Consider the following 27,756-nt stretch of genomic DNA (forward strand, 5'->3'; position numbering starts at 1 on the left):
AATTCACAACAAATCTACTTATGTAAAAATACATCCCAACAGGGAGCAATCAGGACCAAGGTTCCCACTGAACTGCAAATCTCAGTCTAATCATAATCATGGGCCATTGACCAAATAGTGTTCAGTTATCAGGCAGTGCTCTACTTTGTCCCCAGATATTTAATCTGTTTATACAAGTGGGTTTAGAAGTTTTTGTGATCCATGATAGTAGATACAATGACTGGCCCCTGAATGCCAGAATTGCTGCCAGATTACACTGGCTGTTTCAGATCGTGCGGTTGTGTCCTTTGCACTGTCGCTGATGCACCTTGGGCATAACAACCACAAGGGACAGGACACTTTTTACATCATTTAACATCATTTCCATTCAGTCACATTCCTTGCCTCTCTCCGTGGATCGCTGGTGGGATGCAACAACACGCAAGTGAGGGAAACGTGGATGCAATTAAAAGAGACTTGGGACGTTCCCATGCGAGGAGAGAAGAAATGAGGAAATATATTTTTAGAGAAAAGAGATGTCCTTTCCTCTGAAGGACCATGCGAAGCAACATCCGTTTCTGATGACAGCTGCAGCTGATGACAGCCGGATCAGACTTTGATGGAGTTTCTGCACACATGATGTAACTCATTTCAAAGCAGGAATAACGAGCCTCACAGCAACCAATTCATAACTAACATCTACTAAGGGGGAGTGTCGGCCATTAAAAGACTTCTGTGAAGGCTGCTCTCCTGTATGCTTATTAATTGCTCCTCAGAGATCCCTCCTCATTCTTCGGAGCACAAATAAGACAACAACGACTTCAGGGTCAAGTGAGGAGAAAGGAAACATCAAATAAGATACTTGGGATGCAACCACTGTCTGTTGAATGTGCTTTTTCCAGGTTTTTCACGTATTTCAAGGCCCTCTAACGGCACCCTCCCCCTTTTGTTTTTTCTCCAGGGGAAACTCCAGTAATTTGCAGAGCTGTTCAAAGTACCTTTGTAGATTATATCCCTAATTGAATACCACAGCATAATATGTTCAGGTTCTGGGCTAAACATGCAGAGGCAGCCGTTTCTGATGATCAAATTAAGCATGATAGACATCTTAATAGCTGGGTATATGATAAATCCATTTTTCGGATACCACAATAGATAAATTTTTTTGAGTATATGGTAAACACATTTTACAAAAACCTTTTAAAAATTGTTCAACATAGTTGAGCAGATATTGCCATAAAGGAACATATGATTAATAGGGATGCACCGAAATGAAAATTCTTGGCCAAAACCGAGTATAATGAAAGACTTTCCCGAATACTGATCTTTTTTTTAGCGTTGCATAAATTAAATAGTCAAAATGTGCTTTTTTTTCAGTGTTCCCCACAGGGTTTGGAGAGACTGTAGTGGGTGGGTTCGAGGACCGAGAGGGTCCAGTAAAGTAAATTACATGTGTACATTTACTTTTAATGTACAAATGTAATATGTTTTATACTTTCTGTGAATATAATCCAATTAATCTTATTTCTATCCTGTATAGACACCTTATTTTGAAAACCGGACGTTGTCACTCTCATACTGCAACACTTGTCTTTGTAAAGAGACAAACTAACAGGATAAAGTCTTTAACCTGCCTGTCAGCTCGCTCTTGTCCATTTCAGTGGATTTACCATAAAGGCTTTAATACGTGTGCACTCCAAATAGCTAGCTTAATCATCTTCTCAGAAACAAGTGACAGAAACACTCAAAGCACGTCAGACCATTTGTTGCCTTTTCTTAGAAATCAACCACAGGTGGAGGACAGGAGACAATTCAGCAGTAGAGATTTTTGCGTCTTTCTAAGACACTAAAATGCTTCCACACTGCCGACATGTAACAAGTAATTGTTTGGTAAAATTTTATCAGTCTTTTGACTTATTAGCTATTTTCGGCCGATTAATTTCGGTGGCAGAACATTCGGTGCATCCCTAATGATTAATGTCAGGATATGTTTAATTAAAAGAATAAGTAAGCAAGACTAAAAAAATATTTATGTTCCCTCCCCATCCCTGTTGAGAAATCAAACTGCATCACTTCATCCCTTCCCCTTGTTGGACCCAACTGATTGACCTGATTAAATTGGAGTAACGCACTTTGTCAACATATTGTTTGTAGCCATTGCTTTTGCAACCAAAATAAGCACTTATATATGGAAACTGTTAGATAGAAATCTGGCAAGCCTACAAAAATATCAAGGTAGCTTACGGTTTTGTTTTATTGTCACAAATTTATTTCAAACCTGCGTTACTCCTACCTGTATTAACAGCTGACCAGATGTGTACAATGATTTTTTGTGTACAATGAACAGGTAAATGATCTGATAAAAACGAATTAAGTATGTAGCCACTATTTTATTTTTAAGATGACTGCAGGCACGTCCATTACCTGCAGCAGGACGGTGCCACCAGGGAAGCTGAGCTGGACACAGTACTTTGGAGCGTTGTCCCATGAGAGGAGCTGCAGGTCTTCTATGGAGCTGTAGGACAACGACGTCTCCATGTAACCCGTGGGCTGGAAAGGAGAGAGAAAGAAAGAGGATATTAGTCTGCCACTGCCCATTTACAGTACATACTGTATATTTAAACAGAGAGAGGAGAGAAAGGCATTATTTTTACTGGCAGTCAGCTGGAAAGACAAAAAGAAACATATCGTGCCCTGGGTACACACAAGGCCAAACAAAATGGCAAACGCTGTTACACAGTACACAGAGTAGTCTTTATCAGCGGTGGTGACATTTGATGTAGTTCCAAGTGAATAGTTACTGAATGCTGAAACAAAGTGGAAAATCAATTTAGCAAAAGCCATTAATCACACAAATACACACACATCACCTAGAAAGACATTGTTCATGTAGCTTTGAGTCAACACACACAGACAGCAAGCCCAGTATGGTGTGATGCAGAGCTCTGATCCCAGTCTCACCACTGTGACAGCTGGGAGCAGATGCAACTGAATAACAGGCCCACAACTGTTTGCTTGTCTCAAAATGATTACAAAAGCGCTGACAAATTACCACAAGTTTCCGAACTCAGGAATAGAGGAGAAAAGAAGAAAAATCTAAACATATAAAATGAACATGGTCCAGTGAAAACCACAAGGAAACCGAGCTTTCTAGCCCCCAGAAGAGAGATGTTTAAAGCCACAGTGCACCTATAATAAGACATGTGTCTGTCAGTACTACAGAAATGGCAGTAAATGAGTCACCAGTTGATTTCCCAGACATTAGCGTCACTGCATGACTTAGTACCAATTATTGTTGATGGGAGATTAACTGTATATCCACTCAAATTAGCCCTGCACACGTCATCTGCACTGGCTTTTGCTGCACCCTAATTAGGCAGCAATGCTTTCTGACATTTATGAGCATTTATTTTCCCTTTTCCTTTTCATTTTTCAAGGGCCATTTTCATTTTCAAAACTCTCAGGGGCTGAGTGAATGTAGAAAGTTTCATCTGGATGCGGCTGTCAAGTTCTGACAGACCACACTAATGTAGTCACAATTCTAGGAGCTAGCTTGTTAAAAGTATCTTAGAAAATCTTTGTAAGTGTGTTTGTTGTATACAGTATTTGTACTTATGGTACTGAAATGTAAACAAGTCAATATCCTATCAATGAATATCCAAGATTACTCATTTTTAGCACACTACGAAATAAAATATTTCAACCATTGTGTTTTGGCCTGCAAACAGATAATGGGACACATCAGCTTTATATCAGGAAAGTAAAAAAAAAGAAAAAGAAGAAGACTAAATTAATATAAAAAGTGTACTGGGTGATATGAAGAGAGAAGTGAAGAAAGTGTTGTTGGGCTGATATATGTGCTGAAGTGACTGATTCAGAGTGAAACTGCTGACGACTCTCAAAGAGGAACCTCCATAAACAAAAGTCTTACTGAGTGAGTAACTGATGAAGTTACAGCTTTGGTCAGTTGAGTGTTGGAGTTTCCCCTTTGGTCATTGCTCTTTCAAAATGAATTGGCACAGGCAATCCTCATCTACGTCCTGAGGCTTTGAAACTTTGTTCATGCTCGCGCAAGTCGGGGCTCAGCAGATGGCGTGTGCATGCGTATGCACGGGCTATACGCACATGCATAAGACACAGATATTTGGCATGCTAGATATCTAACTGGTGTTGGCAATGTGTCGGGGAGCCGTTTGGACGCGTAGTAGTTGAGTAGTTCACACATAACGACCTGGGGCCGAGCTCACCCAGCGGCAAATCGGGCTTAAAATCCTGTAGTGTGAACTAGGCTTTAGTAAGGAAGCACTACAAAGACTAACTTTTGCAGATCTCTACTTCATTAGCCTAACAAAGAAGGTTGAAACCGCTCCCCATCACTTACATTCAAATCCCTTTAGGAGGGGGATCTCTTTGTTGTACTTATGGGCAGGTCAGTATTGTTTTGAGAGAAAATGGTAACCTATTGTTGAGTTTTTTTTGACAAACAAGACTAGGCCGAAACCTAGCATAGGTTCATTCATTATTCTGAAAGAGTAACGGCACCATTGTTGTAACTTTCTTGTCCATTTTGCATGCAGCCACCACGGGCACTTCTGATACTAAAGAAAAGGTCTGAATGTGATGATTATGAGGCAAGATCTAAAGTAAGGGCTGTCTTCATTGTATGATTTCAAATCAGATTTATGTTGGTTTATCTTAGGTAGACATTAAGGAAAAAGATTTCTCCTCATTTTTACAATGTATTCCCTTAAGAATTCAATAAGGGAAATAGTAATAATACTGTTTAATGAAGAAAATAATTACTGACATTACTCATTTTTACAATGATTTATATCTACGAAGAATGTGAACAAAATGTGTCATTCTTTAGTAAATATATAGCTCATATAGATGATAAAATGTAAATATTATATAGTATCCATCACATCACAGGTAGACATCCAAATAATTCCTATCATTATAATATGAATGAACTAGGACCGTCAAACTAGTCAGTGGCTCAGTGAAACAGGCCTCCACAAGCTGCTCTGGTATCACTCCACTTCCCCCTTCATCTTCTGTTTCTGCCGTTTCCAGACAGATAAACAGCCTGTCTCTGGCCTCCTCTAGCACTCACACACACACACACACACACACACACACACACACACACACACTCACACACACAGAGTCACGGCTCCGCTCAACAAAAACACATCTGAGTAGTTACATGGAAGCAGCAGCAGCGAACGCCTGCTTTTGCCTTGGCGTCCCTCTGCAGTGGAGTCGAGCAGACAGGTGGTTCTCTTTATTTGCATCCATCTCACTCTTGATAGAGCCCACAGGCAGCTCTCCCTCTGTTGCCCCCCCCCGCTGAAGAACAAACACGCTATTCTTTTATTTACACCTCCCTCCACAGCTGATAGAGCAAGCTGGCTCTTCCATCTCCACACACACACACACACACACACCCTGATTTTCATTACTGACGACGTTCATGGCAAATATTGATTCTGGGCAAGATGTCTCATTTCCTTGGTAGAGTAAACGTCAGCCTCTGTCTCTGTCTGTCCATCTTTCTGTTTGCGTGTACGCTGCCAAATAGAGTTTCTGATCGAGTTTTTGCTTGAGTTGGTGGCAAACGCCACACCAACCAGATGAACTGCAAAATAAAGAGCAGAATATGAAATTGTGTGCTGAAGGAGGAGATAAATTGAGTTTTTGAATAGGCAGAGCAGAATGGAGACAAACAGAAGGGGCTTCAATTTTCTGATAACCAGCCGAGGTTACCATAGATACTCCATCCTGCACAAGAGCATGCAGTTATTGCCGGCCTCCCTCTACCTTCCTCTCTCTCTCTCTCTCTCGTCCTATACAACTCGGCCTTTCCTTAATTGTTCCTTTCTTTCTACTCGACTCGTTTTTCCTGCTCCCAGTCCTCTCTTTTTTCTCATTTTGTCTCTTTCTGTTCTGCTTTTCATCGTGGAGCAGGGTTGGAGGAGGCTAAAGCTCCTCTAATCTTCTCTCCTCACGGCTGTGTTGCCATAGAAACAAGGGGATGGAGATGTATGTTGTGTTTTCTTTTTGTTTCCAGGGAGACGTAGACAAGGAGCAAAGATAGAAGAAAAAAGAAAGAAGGAAATATGAAAGAACGAAAGCATGACCTATGCACTGTACACCAGCGCTTACTCCGGAAAACTTCTCCAAAATCTCCAAAATGTCAGCTTGTTTGCAACTCATTTCTTGGGTACAAAAATTGTCAATATCCATTCCACATACTACATCCATTCTTCTTCAAAGAAAAATGGGGTATAAAAGAAGACTTTGTTCTTCACATAACATTTGATCTAGATCATTTTAATGAATTACTTAGCTGGTCAAACATCTTTTGTCCTGTTCATATAATTTTAAGGGGGTAAACTCTCTGAAATGGATAATTCTTGAAACACTTGACAGTTCACCAAAGAGACTATAAGTCCACTGTCCCTCTCTCCATACCATGACTTTGGTTTTGGGCCATCTGCCTATGGCCTCCTTCTGGGATTCTTCATCAGTGAAAAACACCTCTGACTAGTGTTGTAGTCAAGACCGCCCAAACCGAGACCAGAGTTTATCGAGACCGAGACAAGACCAAGGCTTTTAGGGGCTGAGACCAAGTCGAGACCAAGACCATTTCTCCACATTACATGACGCACGGTAAAATGTGAAACATGAAAATAGGTACTTCTCAAATTGATCTGAAAGATCCACATTCCCATCAAAACGCCCACATACAAACACTAAGAGCTGAAATCAACGTAAGCATCTTTACTCAACACTTTCCATGTTTACCATCGCGGAGAGGGGTGAGGGGTCGTTAACAGGAACAACACATGTTTAAGTAGGGTTATTGGTTGCATTCAAAGCAATATGTTTTCCATCCAGTCAAAGTTAGGACGTTAACAAATAAATCAGACAATGCAAAAGCAATTTATTCCCAAATTTATGGTCTTGAAATAAAATCCAGAGTCCTCAATGACCGAGACAAGACTGAGTACAAATGCGGTCGAGTCCGAGACGAGACCAAGATCATCAAAAAGTGGTCTTAAGACCGGTCTCGAGTACTACAACACTACCTCTGACACCTCTGACAGACGTCTGTCGACTGTTCAATGTAAAACTAATATCCAACTTCAAACAAACTTCACTGTGGTCCGTTCTACCACACTTGCCGGTGTTGCAGGGAAGAAATTTGCATTCAGAATAAGCAAACATAGAGGAGAGGGAAGTTTACTCAGAACTGGATAATACTGAACAGGAGGACACAGGCCCCATCCACACTGCTGCGTTTTCAAATTAAAATGGAGACCTTTTGCTACGTTTGCACCTCCCGTCCAGACTACAACAGCGAAAACGAAGACCTAAAACTGAGAAGTTTGGAAACGCTGCCGACCCTGTTTTGCGTTTCAAAACTCCGGAGTGCGTTTTAATGAAGACGGGCCGAAACGGAGGACTTTAGAAAGAATGACACAGCCGCTCACGCTCGGTTCTCTGATTGGGTCTTGCAAAGCAGAAACACGATGCTACTGACCGGGTTTTTGACATCATATTTTTATTAAAATATTCTGTACCGTGCAAATAACACTCATCTGCCTACACTTGTACTGTGCATGTCGCCGTTTAGTTTGCAACAACTCCCAGTCTGTTTTCTGACAACACACTCCCGTGTTACATTCAGTAACAGTCCCAGCTCGTTATTGATCCATGCAACAACAACAAAAAAATCTACTTCATGTTTACACTGGCACACGCATGCCCAGTGCGCCTGAACGGGTCCTAGTTGTGCGTTTTCAGTCATTTTAATGTAGGCAGATCCACTCCAAAACACAGCGGAAACACTGGTGTGGACGGAGATCGTATTCGTTTTAATTCTCCATTTGTAAAGTAAAACGGAGTAGTGTGGATGGGGCCTCAGACCATCCAAGCAAAAACGAGGAGATCACACCAAAGACAGAAGTCTGTTGTATGGACAAGCCATAAAAAACCAACTTCGTTACTCCGGCCATTTCAGCCATGATATGTCAGGTAACGTTAAATGACTTCCCCCAGACATTCAGCTTACTTTCTAGTTCACCAAGACATGCTGTTGTTGGGATGTTAGCTAGCAGCAGGAGAGTTGTATCGCTGTCTTTGCAGCAGTTAGTAGCAACAGTTTGCTAACCCAGAACCTAGCTAACATTAGTTACAGTACTTGCTGTGTCGTTGTTCACTCTGTATCATGGTATTTCTCCTGGTGTTGGATTTCTCCAAAATAGCTTATGACGCAGAAATAAATTTGTTGAATTTACAAACAGTGTTCTATATCAGGATACGTACCATTATTGGGATATGAAATGACCTATATTGGGGTATGAGATTTTAGTCATGTTGCACAGACGGGCTGTGCAATATGGCAAAAAATTATCAAAGCTATCATTTCTGCTAGCTTCTCAAATTGTGATTTGCTGCATTTCTGTTTTATTTCAATGTAAATTGTTATATGTCATGTATATGCCATTAGTTAATTAACTAATTAAACATGTACAAGTTTATATGAATGTTTTGTTGATGATTATTTTATCGTTAACTAAGAGCCTTATTATGATTGATGGTTATTATAAGTGTTAACAAATATCATTTATTCAGACAAAACAAGCAACATGATGATGATGAAAATAATGACTGTCGCCCCATATCAATGGTTTTCACAAAATGGCTAACTGAAGTTTGCAAAGCATTACTGTCAGATCCAAATGGAAACCGATGGTATACCTTTAGTGTGGAAGTCCTACAGGACCGAAAGGTGTAACAATATTTAAAATCTAAAACCATCTAGCATACAACACTGATATAGCAGTACTGCATTCATTTGAACAATTTTGAAAATAATGTGGAAAGGAAAGGAAGGAAAAGACAGTACATTACATATTTTTCATAGTCAACAACTCCCATAATACAACCAAGACCATGAATTAACTGATTCCACTAACTAAAACCCCTTTTCCACTGTGTGGTACCAGCTCGACTCACCTCGACTCTACTCGCCTTTGTTTGGTTTTCCATTGCGAAAAAGTTGTACCTGTACCTGCTACCAGGTACTTATCACCTCTGCCGACGTTCCAAGCGAGCTGAGGGATACTAAAATGGGACGTGAAAACACGGCAGACTGCTGATTGGTCGGAGAGAATCGTCACTATTCACTGCATCATCATTGCGCGCCTGACAGAGGCCAGCGACAGAAAGTTTTATATTTTACAATTTTCACACGTTATTTCATCACTAAATCCACTTCTGAGAAGTTTTGAGGTGAGAAATCAGCTGTGTAGATTGCAGATATTGACAGTTTTACAAAAAGTGATGGTGGAACAAAAATGTGCCTGAACGTTTTTGGAGTTGAGGAGCTCCGCAAGTGGCTGCAGGGGAAACCTGCGCCAACCCGCGGGAGCAGCTCGCGAGGTCGGCCAGCCGCCCGCTCACAGAGCCCTCTGCTCCTGCCGTCACACAGACCGCTGCAGCAACAACGGCAGAGGAAAACACAGCTGGAAGCTTTTCATACCGCTTATCTGTCTTTACATTCTGAGGAATGTTGAAACGTTTTAACTTAAAAAGGAGAAAGCTGTATGTTGGTCGCTAGCGTGTGTGTTGCATTGAATATTACATCACAGCAGTTGTGTGTGACATTGCTATGATGACCAGCTACACTGAGGGGTACTATCTCTGGGTACTCCCTACAATGGAAAATGAAGCACAGGCAAACCGAGTCAAGTCGAGTCGAGTTGGTACTGGTAATGGAAAAACTGTAGTATTGTGTGTGTATCTACAGCCTGATACAGTATATCATTCCACATCAGTGAGCCACACACACACCTTTTGTATATTCTGACTAAATCCCGTACACACCCTCCCTTTAAGTCTCAAGTTTATGTTGTTACATCATTTCAGTTTATTTATTAATAAAAATTACTAATCATCTTCTGGCTGCGAGTCATAAGACACAACATACTATGAAACACCCGTGTGACAAAGGGTATGTAACAAAGCAGGATGTTACATATGTAACCATATTTACCATGAGATTGTGGACACTGAAAGAAGTTTGGCTCACATGAAGCCTCTGTGGCCTTTTGCAGCCACTGTGTTTACTGCATCACACAGAGTGACAACCACAGCCCTCTTGCTTAAGACGGAGTGGATAAGAGGGCATTTGAGTGCACATTTCTTCCTGTTCCTGTCATCAAGCAAACATTATCATTTCACATCCTGCGCTCCCCCGGTTTCAAATTTACCAATAATCACACAACAGTAGTTCCCAAACAAAGGGACATTCAGCAGTGACCCAGATTTGAAGGGTGACTGAGGTGATATGATAGCCCCGTTTGTTCAAAGACCTTTGCTGTGACCAACAGATTGACCACACACTAGCATAAACATGTCATATGCTCGGTTCTGGGACTTAGTCACATTGTGGAACTCATGCAAAGCTGCTGGACTCGTGTGTGACGTTGCAGAGCATTAAAAAGTCACTTCCCTGAACAATATACTGCTCTACTTCTCCATTTGCTAAGGAACAACCAAACTGCTGCTCTTAAACTTAAGAGGACAAAAACACACTGCTGACCCGAAGTACACTGTTAACAAGTCATGCAGTCCTTCACAGGGGAGAGGATACGCTTCTGTTGAGTTAGCTGTTTGCTGACAGTCCTCTGTGGTTTGACACTGTTACTGTCAGTGGAAACACAGTTCCAAGAAACCTTTTAAGACAGAAATGAAAGTGTTTAAATCTTGACTCATTTGAATAAAGATATTAATGACAGCTCCTACAAATTACAGTCATGTGTTTTATAAAGACAAAAGTCTACATGAGACTCTGTCACATGACATGAAACAGTATTGTAGCAATACAGCACTATCCGAAACTAGCTCAGTATTGCTGGTTAAATGATTAGTAGACTGTTCAACAGCGGTTTTTGCTTCTAAAATGTAAGAATGATGCTTTTTGATGCTCTGTCTCATTCCAGTGGTCGGACTAACCCACTGGAGGGTCCCTACAAGAGATAGGTAAAAACCCAGTATCTGTTTTGTTTGTTATTTCGTGCACATGCATAAGGACCGGGTCCCGTGATTCATCCATGCAATGGTTTCATGCTGTTCCACTGATCAACAGTTGTTGCAACACAGTTGGTGTAATCAATGTTTCAAATACTTCCTATAATAAGCTCAACAAATGTTTTATGAGGAAAGAAATGCATTCAACACATTTATTAGGGCTTAAGGATTGTTAGGACACTGTAGGATTTTTTAAACCTTGTTGTTAAATTCCACCACACTGTACCAGTAAATTGTGCAATGTAAAGCCAAAGCTCACGATTTACGTGCTCACACGCACACAATGGATGGAGCGTTCTGGTTTGGCAATAAAGATTTGTGTGAAAGCTCTGTTTGCTAGCAATAATGCTAACAAGGCAGAAATGTGCTGCCTAGATCTTCTTGCTCTATCCTATGAGCTAAAAGGAAAAGATATGCCGGTATATTCAGCCTAGATGGCTAGGAAGACGTGGACAGTATGGCTTGTCCATTTTGCATTGAGAATTGGAGGTAAGCTAGCTACATCTCACCGTATAGATTGTTTACTTGATAGCCAGAAATTCGGCCCAACTCGGGTCAGAAATAGGCTCAAATCGTAGAGTGTATGCCCGGCTTTAGGCTCTGATAACTTGTGATGGGCATTTGGCATTACTTTTGAAGATTAAATTATTGATGGAGCAATTACATACATTGATTAGATTTAAAAACAATTAATGATGAAAATAAATATATATATATAAATGAAAATAATTATTCACTGTACTCCTGCGCAGTACAACATACAAACACTATGTAGTGCAATGATATAAATACAATCAGTACAACAACAGGTTTTAAAAAAGAATGATAGAATTGTATCCTGGAATAAGTACTGGAAAACTGGTTACTTTAGGTTTGGGATACAATATTTTTCTTATCTTCTTTGGTATCCTTACTAACAGAAAGTGGAATGTGATCAATACATGCTTTAAAAAAAGCTTGATAACTTGAATCTTACAGGCGTTTGATTTAAAAATGAAGAATTCTTGGAGTGTGGACAAATAAAGTAATACTTAGAAACTGCATAGAAGGCACTGTACTAAACATACACAGCAACTTAATCCAACAAAAAAAACAAATAGAAAAACCGCCCAAAAATGGCCTCAGAAATAATCACAACAATAAAGAAAAATCCACATCGACAGGAAAAAATGAGACCGGTGACAAAAAAACAACAATATATTATAAAAGAGGGAAGCGGGAGTAACATCACCTCCTGGCAGCTCAGTCCACCTCTTACACAGTGAATGGGAGTGTAACAGCTGGAAAATTCTAAGTAGCTCCACACTTGATCCAAATATAACATTAACCCAAACAAAACTATAAATCAGATTGGGAAGAGCCTCGCATGTGCGGTTCTTAAGGCCACAGTGGAAAATATGCCTAAAAATTGCCATGGTTATTCCCTGTAGTAGCAGGTCAGCATTCAGTAATAGGATACATGGCAGACATGTGCACAAACACACATGCCAGAGAGTGAATCAGTGGAGTGAACATGTCCAAATATCTTTCTACCGGTCATTAATTTGAATATAAATGTCTCAAGAGCAGCACTGAGACAGCAAATTGTTTCCCACAGAGCTCTAGTTCTCTATGCTTTAATATTCCATGGACACACAGTCCATCATCACCTGCACTGCTAGACACACACGTAACAACAGGAGTTAAAACAGGCTAAGTACAAGGAAAGCTCACACTAACAGATAGACAAAAATGTTGATCAGATGGTTGATGTTAAAGTGCAGAGAACTGAGGAGTAACTCCGAAACTGTTTTGCATTGGTCTGCATACGCACGTCATTTCATTCATGCAGGTCGATAATGGTCATTTTGCATTTTAACACTTTAGCCATAGTTTGAATGCAGACCGCAGGGACTTTCACATTTGCATTCCAAACTTGAAAATATAAAAAACTGAACAGATCCAACTTAATGTCAGCTTAAGAGTGTGTCTTACAAAAAGAGAAACTTTTAAAATTAGAGTCTGTTTTGGCCCGTCTGATATTTAAAGGGCAGCTGCTCAAAGTTAGCCCACGGTTTTACATCTCATTTTGGTCTGGCAAGGCCACAGATGAAAAGCTTAAGACGTCACTTCAAGTAGACTAAACAATACATCATTGACAGTTTTCTTGTCCAATCAGACATCAGCAAGGAGCCTTTCCAACACGTGAGTAAACATACTTTCCAGTTTCCAGTTTCTAACAAAAATGGCGACTGTTTCAAAAGCTATAAACTAAAGTCACTCTCTAAACATATCATATTCAAAGCCATGAATAAAGGCCATGCAGCTATACATTTGTTCCTTTCCTAATCTGCTGTTTATGCAAAATCTTCATTTATCTGGTGACTATAAATTCAGTAAAGGTTTAACGAACACAGCCCTTTCAGTATGATAACATAATCATGTCACACACCAAATACTGCTTTTATTCACTAACTGTAATCACTTCTACCTTGTAGTTTTTTTTTTTCTGTGTTAAACTAATCTCAATAAAACATCATGCTTCCTGCAGGACTTTAATATAACACATCTGCAGGAAGTGTGCACTTTCTTTGACATTACCATAACACTAATCTAAAAACAGCAAAGGAGAACCTGTCGGGTTTAAATTAGTGGAGTGGCACATCATTATCTAATCTATGGCTCTCAGATTGGCAGAGTATGCACAGGTGAATCTTTGAACTGTGAACAGGGTCACTGCCAATGACTAATATCGAAGTCTCCACTAAAATTAACGACTGACTGTTTTAAAAGGCAGTCAATGTGCTGACTTCATGTGTTAAGTTTTAATGTGTCACATATGATGAACTGTGGGTTCATAATCTAGTTCAGGCTCCCGCATGGCGCAACAGGATGAATATAATTTAACCTCTCCATGACAGTCTTTCATCACACCACCCTCTCATTACTAACTCAACTCTTCCTCCACCCTTCTTTCTCTATTTAGTTTTAGTTTTTCTTTTAGCAACAGATATCACACATTTTTTCCTGCCTTTATCAACAGCTTGCCGGAATAATGTGTGAAATGATGAAAAGCTACAAAAAGTTTTTTTTAAAAGCTGACCAGTCAAATGCATTTCATGATCTATTCATGAGTTTGTGTCCGTATACATCTGTTAACTGTGGTCCAAAACAACAGTAAGAAGCAAAATTGTCTGCAATGGAAAAATGTTTTTCCGCAGTTTATGAGCTATAGCTATTAACGAGCATGAAAAACATATTTTTTTTAACACATTAGAATACTCTTCCACATTAAAAGCACACTTGTAAGCTTATTCTGGGCATTTTGTTTTGCTCTCATTTGAATTCAGTTTCCTATTTTAACTTCCTTCTTCTTCTGTATTTAGCCCCATGTCACTTGTCACCTGTCATCTATTACATGGGCAAGGAAAAAGAAATATAGAGATTAAACTTCATCGCAGATGAATTCATGATTTTAAATACAAATTCTAAAGTTTATTAATCAAAGGAAGACTTCTTGTTGAGAGTTAAGATGAGAAGATCTGTCCCACTCTCATATCTGTCCGTTAAATATTGAGCTAAAGCTATGAGATGGTTAGCTTAGCTTAGCTTAAAGACAGCTAACAGGGGGAAACAGCTAACCTGGCTCTTTCTGAAAGTAACACAATCTGCCTCTTAGTACCTCTAAAGCTCACTAATTAATGGTTTGTTTGTTTAATCCTTACAAAAGCAAAGTGAAAAAAATAAGTTTTTTATGGGGAGTTACGCCTGACTATTTCTTGACTGGTTGAAGTCACTTCCCTTTTCTGGTCAAGAAATAGTTCTAGCACATAATTTCCCCCAACAAACAATGTATAACATGTTAAATTGTGACATTTAAAGTATTTGTTACGGTATGTGTAATTGTTGTTTGAACAGAGCAGGCGACGACGACAATGAATGAAACAATCTCATTACTTCAAAGTCTGCTGCTTACAGAGCTGACTGAGATTACTCTGAGTAACGTTAGCATGCAGGTGAATAAATTAGCCAACAATATGATAGACTTTTGTATTTCTCACCTCCCCCTGATGGTCTGAATAACTCACTAGGTTTGTCGCTAGTGTCTTTTTAGAAGTGAAGTCGCGAAAGGTCTGAAAAAGCTAAGCAGTGGAACAAACCACTTTGACTGTGCATTCAGACCAAACGTGAATTTAATCCTCGCAACGGGTTTTATCGCTGGAGAGCTGCCAAGTGTTCAAACACAATGTGATAACATGAATTTGCGATTACTACAGCTGTATGAACCTAAAGTGAACATTTGCTGTGATTTAATTCCAATAAACAGATCGAACTTATGACAAAATAACTACAATATGATACAGATTTGTTAAACATATGAAGTCATGCTTTGTCAGGTCTTTCAGCAAGACAACAACTTCTAAAATGTTTGTTTTCTGAATGGAGTTTGGATCGATCAGGGCCATGCTGTGCTAACTTGTTCACGATAAAGTACAACAATAACTGGAATAAAGTTACAGACACATTTTAGTGTCTCGCTTTCTTTTCTCCAAGTAATGTCCAGTTTTTATATAAAGTAGTAGTCCAACAAGGCTCTGGGTGCCAACTGGCGCTAACAATAACAGTGGAACTGGAAATGTACGTAAGCTAGCTGCTGAGAAGCTCGAGTGGGGATAAATCAACACTGTAATACCAAAAACTCTAGACCGACTACGGGTGTTTATTTGTCCAAAAGCTGCATCACTGTTCCTGGCTCTGTCCTCAACATATCCCCGCATCTTAGCAGCTCTCCGTCGGCCAACAGTTTTACTCCCCTCGCTCTGCCTGGTCCTCTCCAAACTACGCTCCGAAGCCGTCGGTGACGTCCGGGCAATCTCAGCGCTGATAGGATATCACGACTCAGCGTCATGCGACTTTCTCACTCAAGTTGAAAATTGTCAACTCACGCGTAGGCCTTTTGTGTCGCCGGCAGCGCCCCCTCCGCATGGGGGAGGACATAATCTTTAAAAACTTTGCACATTGTTCTCATAGTAGAGAACTGAGCTGTTCAGGAGGGAACAGCTTCAGGGACAATTCAGTAAGTCGCTGGATATTGGTAGGGACACGTCCCTACTAAATTCTTCACCCTTGAAAACCTTGAAGTTCAAGTTTTTTATGCACAAGAGATGAAGTTTCATAGCATCCAACAATAGAAAAGTGGTATGAGTGACATCCCACTGCCCTGGCTGAATATGGCTTTTTTCATCATGGTTACACATGAACACACAGCTTCCCTGAAAGACATGACTAAAAAAAGTCACAAATAAAGAACGAGCGCTGCAGGGCTTTAGTCCCCATTCCCTGTCAAGAGTTTACTCCTCGCATACTATCCTGTTTGGTTTCTCTGTTTTCCTTCACCTTATCCATCACTCACAGGCACACATAACAAGGCAGAGTGAGGGGAACGAGTCCAATCTATTCTAAATATCATAAATCAATATGGCAGAGAGCACTATCATTCCCAACTTTTACTCAGATCTTTGCCTAATGGCTGCATTGTTCAAACAAAACAGGGAGGATCCAGTATTTGAATATGAACATGCACTGCAGCTTGTCCTGGAGGCCTGCCCAGAGCCCTTCAAAGCCTTGTGTGTGTGTGTGTGTGTGTGTGTGTGTGTGTGTGTGTGTGTGTGTGTGTTTATGAGCTCAGAGATTGTAGCCCCGGCCTTTCGTTTCTCTTCCCTTTCTTCTGAATTAAAATAATACCACCAACAAGGTCTGACAGTGAAATCATATTGTGCTGCTTCTGCTTTGAGGAGCACCGTGACGTGCTGTGGTATCAGCTTATCTGGATGTATGCTATAATATACAACAAATATACTAACCTTTGGTTGTGCTTCAGCAAAGACACACTCGCTTGATTGTTGAGTACACAGTGTCAATTCTAGTATAATTTTAAAGGACAATCCAATCTACATTTAAGGATTTAGTCTAGCAGTTTAAAGCTGGGGTAGGCAATTGACTTCCTTAGCATTTTAGCATTTGTTATATTTGTTGAAATTCTCTTTACATCACCACACTCAATACAGTCAATAAATAAAATGCTTTGACACAAAAATTAAAACCTGAGGCTGTCATAGGACTGTAATAAGCACAGCCAAAATATAAGTTTTTTAAAATTTGCTAAGACATATTGTGGAAAGATTATGAGGTACTTTTGTACCTTCAGCAAAGTTTCCTGTGCCTTTGTGACCAATCGAATTGCTCTGTTTAGGCCTAGTTTAGAGATGGCTAAGATTAGGATCTGGGCCATGCTTTGGGTTGAAGCCAGAAGAGAACAAGGTGGTATGACGCATTATCCAACCACATCAGGAAGCTCAGTTGTATACACTTTTTTTTATAGAAGTGGGGGAGTTATGACAGCTCAGCTGTAACACTACACACACCACACAGATTCAAAGTGTATACAAAGTGGCAGGCTGTCGTTAGTAATGAGTACTTAAAGCAAGACTATGTAACTTTTGAAAAATAATTAACACATTCTTCCTCTTAAAAATTAAAATATTTAATTCACAAGTAATAAAATGCACCCTTGTTTAACTTACATAAAGAATAGCTTCTAGCTCTGCAGTATGTTGTTGAAGTCGGAGACCACTATAATCAGTTTTAGCTCCATTTTGTTTAAAGCTACTTTACGCAGTGAAGTGGAGTGGAGGACAACTTTATGCCGCATGCAGTGGGAATAAAAAAAAGGAGTTGTAAAGTTTAAACATTCCTCACCTCCAGTACTTCACACCACTGGGTACCTTCAGAGTCCTGGTGGGCGGTCCCAGCATATGTATTGAGGTTCAGTTTACAATGTCTTGCATTCTGAGCCCGTATGCGTGAACACGGCATACTTATTTATAGGGTGTGGTGCTGAAAATGGTATGAGAAAGAAAAGCAATAGAAACCACTGACTACAGGAAAAGCATTGTGTTATGCTACTGTATTTTTCTTTATGGTGTACACTTAAGCCCTAAGCCTAGGCCAAATTCACATTTATGTGTCATTTCATCTACACTGGTGTTTTCCACCAGCAAATACGGATCACTCCCCTCCAAAAATGTTGTTCTCTCTGAGAGGTCAGGAAAAGTGGATCTTTTTGAAAACACTGACGTCTGACTGATCTGATCCATTTTAGGTAAACCTGACTTGATGAATGACGCATCAGGCTTAAATACAGCAAAACACTTGATGTTAACTGTGTAAAGGTCTCATCTCATGGCCTGTGCATGCCCAATAAAGGAAATGCAAGAGTTTTTCTATTGTTTCTATTTATTCTTAAACTGAGAAAGCAACTGAAACGGCTCGTATGCGTGGATGCATGCAACACTGTGGCCGTGGAAGAAAGGGAGAAATGTCAGCGCTTTCTTATTGCCCATTGTCAGCTTACACACGCACACATACACTCCTAAGTGAATGACATGTCATATTTTTGACCCCTGAAGCCAAAAGTATTTCCTTGCAGTACTTGAAGGCAGGAAAAATAAGACTTGCAAGGTTAAACCAGCATGCTTATCAAATAACCAACCAATTAGTTAGATGCACATAACGTGTATATGGTATTGGATTATTCTTTGCCAATTAAAACACCTAAGATCTTCAGTGCAATCAAAATTAACACTGAGGATCCGACTAATCATAACCCAAAAAAGTACCATCATTAAAATAGATTTGTGATGTGGCTTCTTATGTAATCATTGGACACGTCAGACTCACATACATGACCAGCAAACACTCAAGTCTCCCCGATCTAAAAGGCCCCAGCTGCCTATAATGAACCCCTTGTGCACAACTAGATTCCTTTCATCTCGCCTTTTGTGAGCAAGGCGCAACACAGGAAGAGCTTGCTTGCACTAGCACCCTTCTTAGGCAAATGTGAGTTAGGTTAGGTTTCTGAAATTGTAGCAGGGTGGTCTGTCAAAAGAAAAGAAAAGCGAGTGACAATTCTCTCTCTCTCTCTCTCTCTCTGTCTCTGATCAATGACGCAGCTCCATTCATGTCTTAATTCCTCCTTAAATTAGTGAAAATCAAAGAAATGAACAGCTAAATGTAATACTGACAGTGTAATTTCTATAAACCTCTCAAAATAGACAATTATTTAGCAGTTGTGGAAAAATGAACTCACATTTCTCTATACATTACAGTTAATCTTACAACCACTGCACTGATGCGACCAAAACACTCTTGTTGTTTTAAAGGGATCTTTCACCCTGACAACATTTGTCAAGATTCCATTACAACAAAAATAGTCACTTTTTCATTCCATTGATTGCGCTACCTTGCAGTATATATTATGGAAATGAATCAGAAATAGTGGAATATGCTTAAACACTAATAGAAGTACTTCCAGTAATGCAACAAAAACTACACATTTCACTATACATACAATATGTAGTATAGGAGAGCTACTGGATATAGAAATACATCAGTGCTAGTCCACCCTGTCTTCTGCATTTAACCACAAGTTCTCATCCACATCACTGTATTTTTTTAGTCTTGTTGGTACTGTTTTTGAACATAAATTCAACAGTTTTGTTAGCACATATGTGCAAACAATAAATACAAAGAGTTTTGGAGGTGTCTGAGTCTGAGTGAGAAAACTGTTCATGAAATTTGCATTTTGCGTGAAAGCAATGAAAAGTGATTCATTGCTTAGTTCACAGTAAGTGAACTAAGTTTAGTTCACATTTAAGAAAGTAATGAAAAATTGAACTCAGTAGCCCTGAGAGGACGGAGCGGCCCACAGGAGGGAGGTGGCCGGCCTGGTGGCATGGTGCGAGGACAACAACCTCACGCTTAATACTGACAAAATGAAGGAGATAATAGTGGACATGAGGAAGGAGAGATCAGCCACTGTTTATCCGAGAGCTTGAGGTAGTGAGGGTGAGCAGCACTAAAATATCTGGGTGTTCACATCAGCGAGGACCTCACTTGGACACTGAAGGCCACACAGCTGGTCAAGAAGGCTCAACAGCGGCTGTACTTCCTGAGGAGACTGAGGAAGCTCAGTACGTAACCTAAGATCCTCAGCAACTTCTACAGCGGCACTGTTGAGAGCTTTCTGACCAGCCGCAGAGCATTTACCATCACAGAGTCCACAGAAGAGCTGCATTATCAAGGATCCCACCCACCCCCAACACGAACTGTTCACACTTACTTCTACCCTCGGGTCGGAGTTATAGGAGTGTGAAATGTACAATTTCTACATGTTTATAATTCATCATTTGTATCATTCATCAGTTGCACAACTGTTTATAATTAATCTGCCTGCACAATGACGACATGTATATATTTGTTGTTACTTTTTTATTTATTTTTTTTACATCTGATGTAATTTTTTACATTTTACATCTCTATTTATCGTATTTTTATTTATACATTTATTTTATTTTAATTTTACTGTAGGCATTTGATGTGGACAGCAAAGTAAGAATTTCCGTGTACAGGGAACATCTGACAATAAATACTTTGAATCCTTGAATCCTAGAGAGAAATGCGAGTTAGCTGTGAAAATAATCTGTAATTTAAAAGGGATTCACATGATTTTTGTTACAGAAACTAATGAAACCCTCTTGGCAGCCATGCTGACTTTGGCAAAGCTCTTTTCTCACAATCATCTCAATTATTTTCTGTGCGTGGGGATGTTGTTGGAGACGCAGAGTCAACGCTCTTTGCCTCCTAGTTGGAAGTACTCTCTCTGTAAGAGAACGGAGCAAATGGGTCCACATTGTTCTTCAGCCCACATAACCGCTCTCTTCGACACCGAGCACAACAACGCCACTCAGGAAATGCACATTCATGCTTCACTCTGAACAAAAACCCTCTCCCTCACATTTCAGCCTTTACAAAGCAAAGAATATGGGACATCGTCAACAAGCAAACTCTCAGACACAAGATCACCATACATGGGGTGTCACCATTCACACACACACACACACACACACAAATATTGAGAATTGCTGGATAAGTCGCCCACATGACTTGATTCAAAACAGAAGAATTAGTATCAGCATCATCATTTCTACCACTGGGGTCTGCATAGATTCAGTTTTTGCCATGAATACAAAGCAGATAATGGGACAGCTATACAATTATACAGTCTATGATAGCTACGGTAAGGTTGAGGTTAGACATATACAACACTTGGTCAAGATTAGGGAAAGACTGTGATTATGTTTAGTAAAAAGGCGAACATAAATGGCAGATCTGTGACGGCACGATAAATTACACTATTTTGAGTAATGTCCATATTTTCGACTACATTAATGAAAAGTGCAGTGCTTTGAGCATGTAAAGCTCTTTGAGTGGTCAGAATTCTAGAAAGGTGCTATAAAAGTACACAAAATTGACCATTCTCAAGCACAGCGCAATTGCCATCCTAAAATTACTAATATAAATGTCCAATGCCAAAGTTTAAAAATGTTTGCTTTCTACACACTGTGCATGTCAACCACAACGTGGTTAAAGTTAGGAAAACAGCATTGATATTACAAATAAAATATAGCTACAGTATACGCAAACTGAGCTGTGTGCTGCACAAGCGTCCCATATGGATGTAGTTGCTGGAGAATGCTTGGTTGGAAACCAAGTGATACATGCAATGATGCAAAATTATGCAATTATCTGTAACATTTTCATATAAATAAATAATAAAAGCAACACGGCCAGAGGTGTTGATTAAACTGGTTTTGCACTAGACTACATTATATTGAGAGCTGTTTCTAATATTCTATTTTGTATGTAAATAGGGTGGACATAAAATTTGAAACAATATAATATAATGCTTTCCAGCACCGCTAACTAAAATCTCAAAGAGTAACATACACTTTAGTTAAACTAACACCTCTATTACAGTATTAACAAGAACTGAAACATAGAATCGACAGCAGGGCGGGTGTGTTGGATTGCATCAGACTGTACAGGTGTACAATGCTCACTAGGGATGAAAACGGTATGAAAATTTCATATCACAATTATAGTGACCAAAATGATCACAGTTATCAGTATTATCACGGTATTGTAAAAATGTGCCGAAAAAGATTAAAATGTACTGATACACACACTGAAACCATTTCAACAAGTTTTATATTGAAAACTACAAATACAATTGCCATTTTGTTTGCATAAAAAATAAAATAACAGCAAATACGTATTATAAACGTGAAAATCATCAGTGTGCATTATCAAGATTTTATTTATTATATTATATAGGTAGGCCTAATACAATGACCCTGTGGACAATTACATGACAACAAATAAGTCTTTAGAAGACAGTGGTAGTGACTGCAATGTGCCCAAAAACTGACATAAATACAGAGAGTCTGTAGCGTTTCTAGATATGCTGGTTGGTTGACTGAACTGCGTAACGTGTTATCATGTGAGTGGACGAACAGACTCTGCAGACACACAGCAGCAGAACAACGTGTAGCGTTTTTACAAGAGCAGCAACACTGAGAGCTTCAGTTTACACGCTGTTAGCAAGTCAGAGAGATAAACCAAAGCTAAAAGTTAACTAAAAGTGTTTGCTGTGAGATTATAACGGCGAGGTTAACCGTACCCGGTTACCATGGTAATTAAAATGTGTACGGTAATAATAACCGTCGGGAATTTTACCATGGTTTATCGTTAAACCGTTAATCGTTTCATCTCTAGTGCTCACTGAATGTACTGACTTACTTTTGCTACTGAACACAAAAGTGATTCAACTTACATCCAGTCTATGACAGCTTTTACATTAGCTACTTCTTGTAACACTTGGTGTCTGGCTGCCAATTCATGTTTCTTTTGGAGTAAATAGATGCGGTAGTTCATGTAAATAATAAGCTTCATAAATAGAAATCCCCCTCAAAAAATACACCCATTATCATCTGATTGCCAAGAAACCTGAGAAAAGGCAATACAAGACCACCACAGCAATGAGCGTTTAAGGCCAAATGTGCAAGACACTTCCCACGAATTCTGATGTAGAGATGTAGAAATAAGTTTTGCCTAATTCCTTCTCCCACAGAGATGATTTCCTGGCAGTCGCTGAGGGCTGCTGTTGACTGGCCAAAGTTCGAAGGCTGCCCCCGTTTCTCACTGCAACCAAAATCAATAAAGAATCACTGATGTGCAGTGGAGCTCACAGCACACCATTTAAAACCCTATCTTGGAAAAGTGATCAGAGCAATACAAAAAGCCCCCAAATTTGCACTGGACTTTAATTGGAACTGTGAATTCTTCCAAATATACACAACAGATACACACGTCCTGCACTACCTGTCAAAATAGCGTTTGCTGAAGTGTTGGCATGGCTCTTGTCTTCGCTGAACCGAGAGTCTAACCTGGGCTATAACACACAAGTAAAACAAATGAGATGAGAAATAGCAGAATGTGCAGAAATTAACTAAAGCCTCGTCTCTTCCAGACGTGACAAATCGATGCGACTGATGCAAGCGCTGCCTGAGTGCACATACAACAGATTCCTTACAAAAGTGAAATGTGTCAAACATTCAGTAGATGTTCCGTCACTTTGACAACTAATAAGGAGGTAAAAGCGCAGACGGCAGCTTATTCTGCTTCTCAAGCACCAACTGCTTATTCCTAGTCTCACTTGTGCTGTCTGTGGTAGACGTAGGGCTGGACAATTCTATAAATATCGCAATATAATGTTTTTCAATAACAATATAACAAATGTTCAATAAATATTCAACAAATGTTTGATTTTATTTACTTGAATCAAACACAAATTAACTTAATTTGTTATTAATGTTTTTTTATTAGTGTTAAAACTTAATTAATGTTTATTTTGTGGAGGAAAAACAAATGTTCTACCTCAGATTTGTGAAGTGATCCCCTGTTTGGCCTCAAGTGTTGACCATAAAGATGAGTCAATCAGATTTCTTCAACTTTCACTCAGGAGCAAAAATCAGCCTTTTAACTCGAAAGACATAACGATTTGATACTTATCGTGATAATTATCGAGATCAAAAAATTATGATTACATTTTTGGCCATATTGTCCAGCCCTAGGTAGAACCTCAAGTAGTTCATCTTTTCATCAGCCAACATGTTGTACAAAAAAGTCCCCCAACTTTACTGTTTTGGTTCCTTCTCAGCTGTTTTTACCAACAAGCACTACCTTACATAGCACCAACCAGCAGACAGACACAGGAGAACATCGTAGAGCTTTTAGTAGGTGAAGAGCAAAAATTCCTTCAGGAGTTGGTAGGGACCAAAAACAGAGCCACAAGAGAGTGAATTATTTTACTTACATTCTTCATGTGGCCAGAAACACGCCTCCAGATGAATGATAATGTTGCTCTACATCTTCTGAATGAGTAAACAAGCAACTGTTTCCCAAAAAGTTATTGGAAGTTTTGGTTAGCTCTCTTGTTGGATAGTAGGAAGAAGTTTGGTGGGAACATCGAAGATATAACTCAACACTGTTCATGCTAAAAATGTTTGCATGCAGCCTACTTTATTATTATTATAAAATCCCATTTGCGTGGTAGTGTGCTTTACTGGTGATGCCAAAAAGTCAAAACTGAGCTCATAATGTGTGTCAACAAACTGGAGCTACAGGCCAGGAGTCAGCCACCAGGCAGTTTTATCATAAACTAATGTGTATGCTAACAAGTCAATGAACTACGGGGGATGAATATAAGAATTGGGCTCTTAACATGTGATCTGTGCACTGGAAGAATCTACTGAAAACAACGTATGCTCTTTTAAAGAAAACAGTGTGTATCCATGCAACAGTATGGTGTGTTTACACTGTTGTTAGGTCACCAGGAGGAAGCTTTCATTACATAATGCTTCATGATCGAGTGTTATCTTCCAAAGCATGTTTCATAGACTCATAATAAATACCTTGTATCAGCATGTAACACCCACAACAACAAGCTAATGTATACAAGCAATCAACAAGTAATCATTTTGGCGAAAAATGAAAAGAAGTGTCCAGCCAGTGATTAGTTTGAAGGACCAATATAAACCAAATCAATGTAGATTTGTGCATTTTCCCATAAACGGTCCAATACCCTACCCATAACATGCATAATTATTCTTACTATGATGTAAGCAATTATTGAGATATACAGTGGACTAAAAAGGCATAAAAGCCCCATGTAAACAAGCAGGTAAACCCAGTTCAGGTGAGTTTAGCCTCAACTATATCCACAAGTGTTTTCTGCAAGAACAGACTCCAAGACATTGCACACTGCAGTGAGCGATTTAGCACACTCTCTAGCGTGGGTGTGATAGGCAGCCATCCAAAAAACCTCTAACAAGGTGTGTTGATAAAACAATGGGCCTGGCTTTGTGGAAAATGTCAAAAGTGTTGATAATAACAGAAAGGGAAATACAGGCTTTTGTTATTTTGGCATTATTCTGCTGAATTATTACTAACATTTACAATTGATGACCACATAACTACACAGCGTATGATTCCTCCAGGCTGGTGTGCATATCGGGTAAATGAGTTAACATTATAATGTAGAAAATAATGAGGATTTTGTTAGTTTAGGGAGGAAATAAATTGTTGTTTCCTGAAAATGTATTTAATTTAGGTTTTGCCACTGTTTGGATCACCAGTTAGAGGTTTAGTCTCTCCTCCTTGAAATGTATCACTCCACCATCAGTTAAAATATCCATGCACAGTGATATTTATGATGATATGTAGGCCTGCTGGCATTAGCCTGATACACTGAGTAGGCCAGGCATCTGATCAACAGGACCTATGGGCTGCCACATCCGCAACAGAGGAAATATCCTCCATGTATTCCCACCACTACAGCTAAACTGGCCTGTAACATTATCAGGTACCCTGTCTCTCCATTCTGCACTCTGTCCATAGGACAGGCAGGAAGCGAGACACAAAGACAGTTTGTGATGGGGATGCAGGCTGCTGCAGCAGGGGTTCTCAACTGGTTTTATGTCACACACCTAACACCCCATGCTGTTGGGCTGTATTTCCAAGGACTAATAAGAGAAGATCTTTCTTGTTTAATAATTTAAATTAACAGTTTAAACCTATTAGAAGCCACCTGGGGCCAAATAACGACCCATAAGACACATGTACACACACACACATGCACACACTTCGGGAACCTCCACAAGGGATCTTGTGCGTCCCCTGCACCCCCACTTTGACAACCAGTGGGCTGCGGGTGTCAGGTACGGTGAAGATGTGTAGCACACGGAAGTGATGGAGAGGAGTTCGTGTGGGGTGGAGGGGCGCAGGCCACAGCGGCAGTGTTGCAGATTTTATCAGCAGAATGGGCCGTGAAAGCAGTGACACACTGCCTTCTCGTACACTGCGTCAACAACAGACTGTGCGTAATCTCGGTGCGCGTCTGCTGCGTTCAGACAAGAAAAGGCAAACACCAAACCTGCCTGTGGAATGTGTAACGCAGCATATTACATGGTCTCTCTCTCTCTCTCTCTCTCTCTCTCACACACACACACACACACACACACGAGGCTAGCTAGAAAACAACTCACGGTAGCCGAGGTCAGGCTGCTGTCTGTGAGCGTGAGGTGGTGCGGCTCCCATCTCCGCAAGAACTTGGAGGTGAGGATCTTGCTGAGGAAGGTGCGGGGGTGTTTGACCACGCACACCTGGATGTCCCCCTCGTGGAGCAGCTTGTATCGCATCCCGCTGCTGCTGCAGTGGTGCAGGGACCTCTTGCACGGCCCTGCGCCCAGCTTGGTGTTATTATTCCCCTCCGACATCTCCCCCAGCAGAGGCTTGTTCTCCTCGCACTGATAAAACTGGTTGTTGTGCAGCTCGTTGCTCCCTCCGCCGCTGTTGAAATCCATACTTAAGTAATCCAACAGTTTATTGTTTCCAAATGTTGCTCTCGGGGGGGAAGGGGGAGGGGGGGCGAACGCGTCACAACGATCCAAGAATCCTACATGTATATGAAAAATAGAAAGATCAGGTCGTTTTGATCGAGCTGGAGCAAGGGGGAAGGTGGGGGGTACCTACCTACCAACCGCTATAACACGACCTCAGTTACTATAGACACGGCCAAGACAGGCACAGAAATGCCACCAAACAGTGTCTTACGGTAGGATATCGTATCGTATCGTATAATCCACCATTTTCCTCCCCGCACAATGCCCCATAAATTGTCTCCACTGTGCGCCTCTCGCCTCCCCCCACCACCACCAACGAGCTATTCAATATGTTAGGGCCATGGCCTTATCCATTCCGTCCGCCCCGGTGCCAAACACAATAATCCACACCGAGGAACGCATGGGAGTAATGAAAAAAGGGCAAAATATCCAATGGCGGCAGCTGTAGGCTCTTCCGTGGGGTTTTGTGGTCATTACAGGATCGCTGGCACGGTTTCCTTTTATTCAGTCTTTTCCCCCTATCTTGGTGTCAAGGAGCCAGCACTCTCCGACAGCGCCGATTGGTCCCCGCTCGTTCATGTGATACCGGACTGACGTCAATGGGGAGGCGAGCGGATGAGCAGTGTGTCTTTGCGCTCGACTGTCTGCCGAGGGCGCCCCCCCCCCCCCCCCCCCCCCGCAAGATGGAGGATTCAAGTGAATCCACCCCCCACTTCCCTTTCACTGGAAATGATGCAGCGTGTCCTGTCGACATCCACATCTTTTCCAGAGTAGGAGTGCAGAGAAGACCATTATTGACAAGGCATGTGAATCAATATGGGGGACTTTATTA

The 27,756-nt window shown here is 40.4% G+C and overlaps 1 protein-coding gene across 1 annotated transcript in view; it reads right to left on the bottom strand.

The window, feature by feature from the left end:
- The window catches only part of LOC119893152 (c-Maf inducing protein), a 52,986-nt gene extending 25,476 nt beyond the window's left edge, over positions 1–27,510 (bottom strand). The window contains exons 1-2 of the mRNA XM_038705113.1: positions 26,568–27,510; positions 2,404–2,529 (exon numbers count right to left, since the gene is read on the bottom strand). Of these exons, the coding sequence (XP_038561041.1) occupies positions 2,404–2,529; positions 26,568–26,885 (444 nt within the window). The 5' untranslated portion in view covers positions 26,886–27,510. The remainder of the gene's footprint in view (positions 1–2,403; positions 2,530–26,567) is intronic.
- Positions 27,511–27,756: the final 246 nt, after the last annotated feature.

Source organism: Micropterus salmoides, unplaced genomic scaffold (assembly GCF_014851395.1).
Source record: "Micropterus salmoides isolate LMB-PRFRI ecotype aquatic unplaced genomic scaffold, ASM1485139v1 Ms_hic_scaffold_8, whole genome shotgun sequence".
In the NCBI taxonomy this organism is placed as follows: domain Eukaryota; kingdom Metazoa; phylum Chordata; class Actinopteri; order Centrarchiformes; family Centrarchidae; genus Micropterus; species Micropterus salmoides.